Source organism: Arachis ipaensis, chromosome B04 (genome assembly GCF_000816755.2).
Source record: "Arachis ipaensis cultivar K30076 chromosome B04, Araip1.1, whole genome shotgun sequence".
In the NCBI taxonomy this organism is placed as follows: Eukaryota; Viridiplantae; Streptophyta; class Magnoliopsida; order Fabales; family Fabaceae; genus Arachis; species Arachis ipaensis.
The window spans coordinates 36,626,363-36,636,091 of NC_029788.2; the positions used below are offsets into that span (position 1 = coordinate 36,626,363).

Sequence of the window (9,729 nt, forward strand, 5' to 3'; positions counted from 1 at the left end):
GTCAAACTAATGTATACTTATAAACAGAAGCCTCTTTTTTTTTGTAGCTGTATAAAGATCGATGGAAAAAAATAACCCTTATGGTAAAGTCCATTATCATCTTACTAGATTTAATCCATCAGGCACAGAAAAACAAGGCCCCCTTTACCTCTCCTGCAAAGAAGGCAAAACATAGTCACTTGTGAAACTCTCTACTCATCCAACAATATAGGTGTAGAAGCTTTCCCCCCTTCTAAACCAAAGAACTCACCTTGTTTATAATTAGGGGTGGTAATTGGTTAAGTAGGGTAGGGTTTAGATCCAACCCTAAACCTACCCCCAGATTGATAATTTTTCAATCTAACCTTACCCACTCTTAATCCGCACCACTCTTAATCCGCATGTACCCGACTCTACTTGCAGGTTATAAAAAACGATATAATTTTATTATATAATTAGATGATAATTTAAAATATAACTAACTTTTTATGTAAAAAAAAAATAAATTATCAATTAATGATTTTCTTTTAGTGACTAAAGATATTTTGCATTTAGTGAGAGGTTTTTGATTTAACATCCACTTAAAATATATTTTTATATAAGTATATAATATAAACATATATAGAGTGCGGGTTGGTCGGGTAGGATTGAAGTTCAACACGCACCCTACCCGACCGGCACAAAAACCCTATCCACACTCTACCCTACCCGCGTGCGGGTTGATCGGGTAGAGTTGAGGCCCAACCTGCACCCTACCCGACCCGCACGAGAACCCTACACGCACCCAACCCTACCCCTACCCGCTGCGGATCGGGGTTGGCAACCCAACCCGATTTGGGTACCCGCAAGGTACATATTGCCACCACTATTTATAATGATGAATTATTGGGTGTAAGTCATCTCGTTTGATTGACAAAACATGATTACTTTTTCTTCGAAATCGTGTTCCAGATATAGACTTTTTTAAGTAACGCAACTATGGAGGATTAGTTGGAACCATGCAGCTACTTGACCAGTTGAATATCATTTATGAAAGAATTAAATACTAAATCACAATAAATGGTATAACTCACCCTACTACGATCCCACTCTTAAAAGTTTCCAGCAAAACATCACAAAGAATAACCCTCTCGCGGTTTGAACAAAATGATACTTTGAAGAAAACACCTTAGCATCTCAACATCATTCAATTAAAAGTTTTAATCATAACACACCCCACATGCCCCTTTCACCAATTTCATAGTTTCAAGGTAATAATCAAGAGTTCAACTAAACTCGTAGAGCTTACACAAATTTAGGTAATTCTAAAGAGTTTAGTTGCAAAATCTAATAGTACATATTTCAGTTTCTTCACCAATTCATCAACATATATGGCCTCTAATTATAAGTTCATAACAAATCTTAATTAAAAGTTAAAACCAAGGCGCACAAGTTTATCCTCAAAAACCTAATTAGGCAGAGATTCATCGCCACGCGTAAATATATTCGGCCTCTCGAATCAAAGACCACATAACAAAATCATAATAATCCAATATAAAAATAAATAGCAGAATTTAACTAACAAGTCACCAGAGTATCAATTTCAAAAGACAATAATTAAAAACAAAAAAAAAAAACAAAACTGTTCAAGCAAAACATAATCCTTTTTCCCCCAAATTAAAAACCCTAATATCGATAACAGGATTCCAACATATTGAAAATTTCTTTTTCTCAGTACCTCCTCTGAGCACCGCCGAATCCAGCGCCAGGGCGGCCAAACGGGATCTGCTGAACAGGAACGGGATCGACCTGAGTGATTCCAGGGACGTCAGACATACCTAGAGACTGAAGCATGTCGATTGTCTCCTTATCGACCTCGATGTGTTGAATGTCAATGGCGGACACATCAGGAACGAAGTCCATGCGACGCTCCCTCTCCTCTTCTTGAAGCTTGAGGGAGATGCCTCTGACCGGTCCCTTCTGGATCCGCTTCATGAGGTGAGTGGAGAAGCCTGCGATCTTGTTGCGGAGCCTCTTGGAAGGAATGAGTGCGACTTCTTCTAGAACCTTCTTGTTGGTGTGGAAGTCAAGGGTCATGCGAGAGTAGTACCTCTCGATAACCTGGCGAGAAGATTTTTTCACCGTCTTGGTTCTCACGCGCCCCATTCTTTCTCTGTTTTTTCTTTCTTCTTCGGAGAGGCAGACTCTGAGAACAACACGAGAGGGAAGAGTGGGGGTGGCAGGGTATACATGAGCTATTAGGGTTTTGTGCTCTGTGATGCTGGGCCGGGTTTGCTTTCTTTTTTGACACGGTCCTAATGGAAAACACGATCGACCAATAGAAATAAAATTAAAAAAATTAATTTCATGATAAAGAAATGATGTCATATTAAATGAATACATGTTATAAAATATTAATTATCAAAATTTAAAACATAAATTATAAAATGTGAAAACAAAGAATTAACTAAAATTTTGATATGAAAAATAAACATGATGTAATATGTAATAGGAATGAGGAAACTGGAAAAAAATTATGAAGAAATTGGAAATATGTAATAGCAACAAGTTATAGTTCAAATGACATCGTCTCTCCATTCTTACTTAGACGTATCGGATTTAGTCACAAAAATAAAAAAAAAAGGATTCGAGTTCGAATTTCACTCTTAACTCTAGAAAAAGAAAGAGAAAATTGGATGTTTATATCTCAAAAATAGTATAATCTTTTTTTTTTTGAAAATTGAAAATTAGAGTAAATAAATTGATATCTCTATGAATAAGTCAACTATAAATATAATAAAAATTGAATCATATGATTTAGTTCAACATTTACATGAACATCTTAATATTATCTTTGCAACGTAATAAGTTTTAGAATAAAAAACAAAATATGGAATAAAACATGTTATAAGCAGGAAAAAAAAACAATTAAGATATAAAAAATAAAAATATGTGATATGTAATAATATATTATGATTATTGAAAAGCTGAACTAAGGATGTAATCATTATATAAATTAGATGGTAAAAGATATATATTTTCATCATTCAATATAACAAAAACAACATATTGATCGATAGTATAATCAGCAAAAAGATTAGAAAAATGATAGTCTTCTCTAGTTAAATGGTGTCGAAAATAACAAGAAAAGAAAGTGCTAAGTGACAGGATATGATATATTTAAAAATATAGAATAGTAAAATTATATATGATCAGTAAAAACATAACACATGCATAGTTTGTACATATAAGGTTTAGAAAGAAAGCAAAATTATAATAAGCAAATATGAGGGGAAAAAGAAAGTATTTCTGATCATCCTCTAGCAACTGCTAAAGTAATAAAGGGTCACTTCTTTAAAATTTAAGCATACATTAGTCTTTTGAAAATAATAAAAAGAAATTAATAGTTAAATAAATTCTATCTAAAATGAATGGTACAATGACAACTAAAGTACTAAACATACACATTTATCTGAATTTTCAAGGTATTTATTTCATCAGCAAGGCAACCAACAATTTTCTCAACTTTTTCATTGATGACTGAGCCATAAGCCCCCCACTATCATTAGCAACTTTTGTATCTAAAAGAAGACAAACTAAAGTTTATATTGTAAAAATATAAACTTTTCAAACTAAAAAATTCAAAATTTGAATTTTCTTAAACTATATTACTTGTCATTTTTACAACAACAACAAAGTCTTGTCCCACTAAGTGGGGTCGGCTACATGAATCAAACGACGTTATTGTGTTTTGTCATGTATCATGTCTACAAAGAGACCGTTTACATGTAGGTCTCGTTTGACCACCTCATGGATAGTCTTCTTAAGTCTTCCTCTGCCTTTCGCCCTTTGTTGTTGTTGTATATTACTTGTCATTTTTCTAGCAACCTTCACACCAATATCCAACACAAATGTTCTTATCGCCCATTTTTTTTTGCAAGTTTTGCAAGCACAATACCACATTGCTTGTCTGGATTTATGAAGCTTATATATTCTCTAAGGCTGAAAAGTTAAGGTTGTTTCTATATAACAAATTAGAAAAATTTAAATTTGCAGAACTTTAATACTTTGAATGTTCAGATAAAAACATACAGATATTGGAACTATTTAAAATGTCATAACATTATAGAAAGTTAGAACTCAATAAATGCATAATTTAATTCTAGTCTTGGTTAACCATTAAGAAACTTTAAAATTCTATGACACTTATACCTAAACACCATGTATTTAAAGGGAATGTGAAATTGATTGTAGACTGATTCCCATTAGTCAAATTGGGCAAAGGATTTAAGAATATGTGGTCAAGCTTTGCCACCAGAATATATCCTATTCTTAAACTGACATAGCCCTGCAACAAAATCAAATTTACACAAAATGTTCTAGAGAAAGTGGTGTACGAATCCCCACACTTTCGTATAGCTGTATTAGCAAATACACTGGGTCGTCCAAATAATACTTGAGCGAGTCAGGGTCGATCCCACGAGGATTGTGGTTTGAAGCAAGCTATGGATGCAAGGCCTAAAGCAGGTTAGGAATTTTATCTCAAAATAAGATTGGTGTTGTAAGTATAGTCCCAACTCAGACAATCGACCAACATCAAAGTTTAGTATTTTCCTATTCAAAACATATAAACCGAGAGTCTTTCAAAACATATCAATGTTTGATAACTCAAGTGTCACCAATTACTCAACCAAAGCCAAAAGGGGAGAAATCTAAATTAAATTAAAAGCATCAATAGCATAAATTGAAGAAAACAATCATAGATCTGAAATACCTCAAATTGCATTAAATAGAAAATCAAATTAAACATGAGAATTCATAAACCAAATAGCAACATAAAGTAATCAATAAGGGAAAATAGATAAACTAGAATGCTAGAATAAATAAAGTAGAAGAGAAACTAAATTAAAGGAACATTGAACCTGAAATTGAGAAGGAATGAACCTAAAACTAAGGAAAATCCTAAATCCTAAAACCTAGAGAGAGGAGAGAGTTTCTCTCTCTAGAAACTACATTTAAAACCTAAATTTATGAGAATGTAAGTTATGTCCATGAATGAATGGATTCTCCCACTTTATAGCCCTCTAATCTATGTTTTCTGGGCCGAAAACTGGGTCAGAAATAGCCCAGAAATCGCCCCCAGCGATTTTTGATACGTCCAGCACGCGGCAAAGTCACGCGTACGCGTCGTCCACGCATACGCATGGATTGAATTTTCTCCAGGTCAAACGTGCGCGTGATCCACGCGTGCGCGTCGCCTAACAGCATGGCAACTATGACAAATTATATATCATTTCGAAGCCCCGGATGTTAGATTTCCAACGCAACTAGAACCGCCTCATTTAGACCTCTATAGCTCAAGTTATGGTCGATTTAGTACGAAGAGATCAGACTGGATAACTTTAGCAGTTCCTTTAGTTTCTTGTATTCCTTCCACTTTTGCATGCTTCCTTTCCATCCTTTAAGCCATTCCTGCCCTATAAACCCTGAAAATACTTAACACACATATCAAGGCATCGAATGGTAATAAGAGGGATTAAACATAGAAAATTTAAGGCCAAAGAAGCATGTTTTCAATCATAGCACGGAATTAAGAAGGAAAATGTAAAACCATGCAATTAGTATGAATAAGTGTGCAAAGACTTGATAAAAACCACTCAATTGAGCACAAGATAAATCATAAAATAGTGGTTTATCAATCTCCCCACACTTAAACATTAGCATGTCCTCATGCTAAGCTCAAGAGAAGTTATAAGAGAGTGAAGAGGAATGGTAAAACTTATGAAATGCAATCTATCTATATGAATGTAACTAAATGCAAAAATACTTCTACTTACTTAGTTAAAAGTAAATAAATTCTTCAAGACAAACATAAATCAGACTCCACTAATTTAAATCACACAATAAAAGGCAAGTAAACTTGTAAAAAGATAACTCATGAAAGCCGGGAACATAGAATCAAGCATTGAACCCTCACAGGAAGTGTATATGCACTCTAATTGCTCAAGTGTCTAGGGTTAATCACTCCACTCTTCTCTAGTCGTGCTTTCTAAACTTTGTTCTTCATCTAACCAATCAACAAAAAATTAGTATACCAATGCAAACATCATGAGGTATTTTCAGGGTTGTAATGGGGCTAAGGTGAATGTGAGGATATATGTATGGCCAAGTGAGCTATAATATGAATCTTTGACTAACCTAAGCTCTCACCTAATACACACACACTCTCTATGTAACTCTAAATTCATGTCCAACTACCTATAATTCCCACTTTTGTATCACGTACTCATGTACCAATTTTTTTTTAATTTTATCACATATGCATTGATCTTTTATTAAACTTAATATTGACGTAATTTTGTCCCCTTATTTATTTATTTATATTATACATATATATTTTTTTCTCTTTTTCTTTTTTTCTTTTTATTTTTTTATTTTTTTATTTTTTTATTTTTGATTAAAAATATAAAAGTAAACATAACATATCAATGCACATGGATTTTTAATTTTTTTGGTCTCACATGAGTAGGTACCTAAATTCCAAATATTTTGTCAATTCAACACTTTCCTATCAACCCAAGTTTCTACGGTTTCCCACACTTAATTGATACACAATCTCTATCTTAAGCTAACCAAAGATTCAATTTGGGGTAATTAATTTATTTTTCCGCTTAAGGCTAGTGATGTGATAAAATATAGAACAAATGGGGATTAAAAGGCTCAAGGTGGCTAACAAAGGTAATTGAAAGGGTAGGCTATTTGGTATAAGTGAGCTAACTAACAACTGATGTCCCACCTAGCACTTTGGTTTTAAGTTCTCAAGTTGGACTTTTGGTTGGAGCTCACATCAAGGAGGCTTGTGCTTCCATCCATCCTTGAGTTGCCAACCATGCTTGCTCTTCAAAAATCCTCCAGAATTCCAAACGAAGTACATTAAGCTCTCAAGCAACCCCAAGAAAAAAATTAGGATCCAAAATTGTTGGTTGTAGACATGTATGCCCGGATCCCACACTTTGGTTTCTCTATCATCCTCTTGTTGATTCTTGCTCTTGCACTTGGATGAACAATCTGCTAAATCACCTTTGATGCACCCACTTAAATCTTGTGATCCTCTCAATTGAACCTTGCACCATTCATGGCTTGAATTCCTTTGACAAATGATGAGCGGATATTTTATACGCTTTTTGAAGGTAATTTCATGTAGTTTTTAGTATGTTTTAGTTAGTTTTTAGCATATTTTTATTAGTTTCTAGGCAAAATTCATATTTCTGGACTTTACTATGAGCTTGTGTGTTTTTCTGTGATTTCAGGTATTTTCTGGCTGAAATTGAGGGAGTTGAGCAAAAATTTGATTCAGGCTGAAAAAGGACTGCAGATGTTGTTAGATTCTGACCTCCCTGCACTCGAAATGGATTTTCTGGAGCCACAGAAGTCCAAATGGCGCGCTCTCAATTGCGTTAGAAAGTAGACATCCAGGGCTTTCCAGCAATATATAATAGTCCATACTTTGCTCAAGGATAAATGACGTAAACTGGCGTTCAACACCAGTTCCATGTTGCATTCTGGCGTTAAACGCTAGAAACAGGTTACAAGTTGGAGTTAAACGCCAGAAACAGGTTACAACCTGGCGTTTAACTCTGGAAACAGCCTAGGCATGTGTAAAGCTCAAGTCTCAGCCCCAGCACACACCAAGTGGGCCTCAAAAGTGGATTTCTGCACTATCTATCTTAGTTTACTCATTTTTTGTAAACCTAGGTTACTAGTTTAGTATTTAAACAACTTTTAGAGATTCATTTTGTATCTCATGACATTTTAGATCTGAACTTTGTACTCTTTGACGGCATGAGTCTCTAAACTCTATTGTTGGGAGTAAGGAGCTCTGCTGTGTCTCGATGAATTAATGCAATTATTTCTGTTTTCTATTCAAACACGCTTGTTTCTATCTAAGATGTTCATTCGCACTTCAATATGATGAATGTGATGATCCGTGACACTCATCACCATTCTCAATCTATGAACGCGTACCTGACAACCACTTCCGTTCTACCTTTGATTGAATGAGTATCTCTTGGATTCCTTAATCAGAATCTTCGTGGTATAAGCTAGAATCCATTGGCAGCACTCTTGAGAATCCGTAAAGTCTAAACCTTGTCTGTGGTATTCCGAGTAGGATTCAGGGATTGAATGACTGTGACGAGCTTCAAACTCACAAGGGTTGGGCATAGTGACAGACGCAAAAGGATCAATGGATCCTATTCCAGCATGAGTGAGAACCAACAGATGATTAGCCGTGCGGTGACAGCGCACCTGGACCATTTTCACTGAGAGGACGGATGGTAGCCATTGACAATGGTGATCCACCAACACACAGCTTGCCATAGGAGGAAACTTGCGTGCGTGAAGAAGAAGACAGGGGGAAAGCAGAGATTCAGAAGACAAGGCATCTCCAAAACTCCAACATATTCTCCATTACTGCATAACAAGTATTTATTTCATGCTCTTTTATTTTTCGCAATTCAAACTGATAATCATAATAAATCTCCTGCCTAAGATTTACAAGGTAACCATAGATTGCTTCAAGCCAACAATCTCCGTGGGATCGACCCTTACTCACGTAAGGTATTACTTGGACGACCCAATGCACCTGCTGGTTAGTTGTGCGGAGTTGTGAAAAGTGTGAATCAAAACTTCGTGCACCAAGTTTTTGGCGCCGTTGCCGGGAATTTTTCGAGTATTGGACAACTGACGGTTTATTTTGTTGCTTAGTTTAGGAAAAATTTTTCTTTTTGGTTTAGAGTCTTCTATTATTGTTTTTGGTTGAATTTTTTTTATCCTTATTTTCTCTTTTTAATTGTTTTCGAAAATTTTTATAAGCTAAAAACTGAGTTTTTCTGTTTGAGTTTAGTTTCATATTTTAAGTTTGGTGTCAATTGCATGTTTTTATTTTTTTTTAAATTTTCGAATTTGTGTTCATTGTTCTTTCTTAATCTTCAAGTTATTCTTGTTTATTTTCCTTGTTTGATCTTTAGTTTTTCTTGTTCTGTGTCTTTTCTTGTTTTTCTTGTGCTTTTTCAAAATATCAGTTTTCAAAAAAATCTTTATTTATTAAATACCTTATTAAAACACGTTAAATTTATAGCTCAATTGGCTAGAGCGTTGTGCTTATATTCTTGGTAATTTGCTATCTTTTTAAATTTTTTTTCAAAAATAATTTTTCTTTGAATAAATCTTGTGCCAAACTTTAAGTTTGGTGTTTTCTTGTTGATTTTTCTTTAGTTTTCGAAAATTTTATTTTGGTTTTCTAAAAATTTTAAGTTTGGTGTTCTATCTTCATGTTCTTGTTGTTCTTGTGAGTCTTCAAGGTGTTATTGAGTCTTCCTTGTGTTTTGATCTTAAAATTTTTAAGTTTGGTATTCCTTGGTGTTTTCCCTCCAAAATTTTCGAAAATAAGGAGCATTGGATCTAACAAAATTTTAAGTTTTGTATCTTTTTATTGTTTTTCTCTTTCCTCATTGAATTCAAAAATATCTTTTTCCTTTATTTTAACTGATTTTTCGAAAATTTCCTTTAAAAATTCAGATTTTTATTTTAAAAAATCAAATCTTTTCAAAATTCAAAATCTTATTAAAAAATCATATTAAAAAATTTTCAAATATTTTCAATTAATTAGTCAATTCAACATTCAAATTTCTTTTTATTTTATTTTTCTTTTAATTTTCGAAATCTATATTTTATTTTCTAATTATTTTACTTTATTTTATTTCATTTTTT

General features: G+C 33.8%; 1 protein-coding gene across 1 annotated transcript; it reads right to left on the reverse strand.

Moving 5' to 3' along the window:
• Window positions 1,442-2,219, reverse strand: LOC107639249 (40S ribosomal protein S17-4). The gene has a single exon (XM_016342728.2). It carries the CDS (start codon window positions 2,122-2,124, stop codon window positions 1,690-1,692), a length of 435 nt encoding a protein of 144 aa, XP_016198214.1. The 5' UTR covers window positions 2,125-2,219; the 3' UTR covers window positions 1,442-1,689.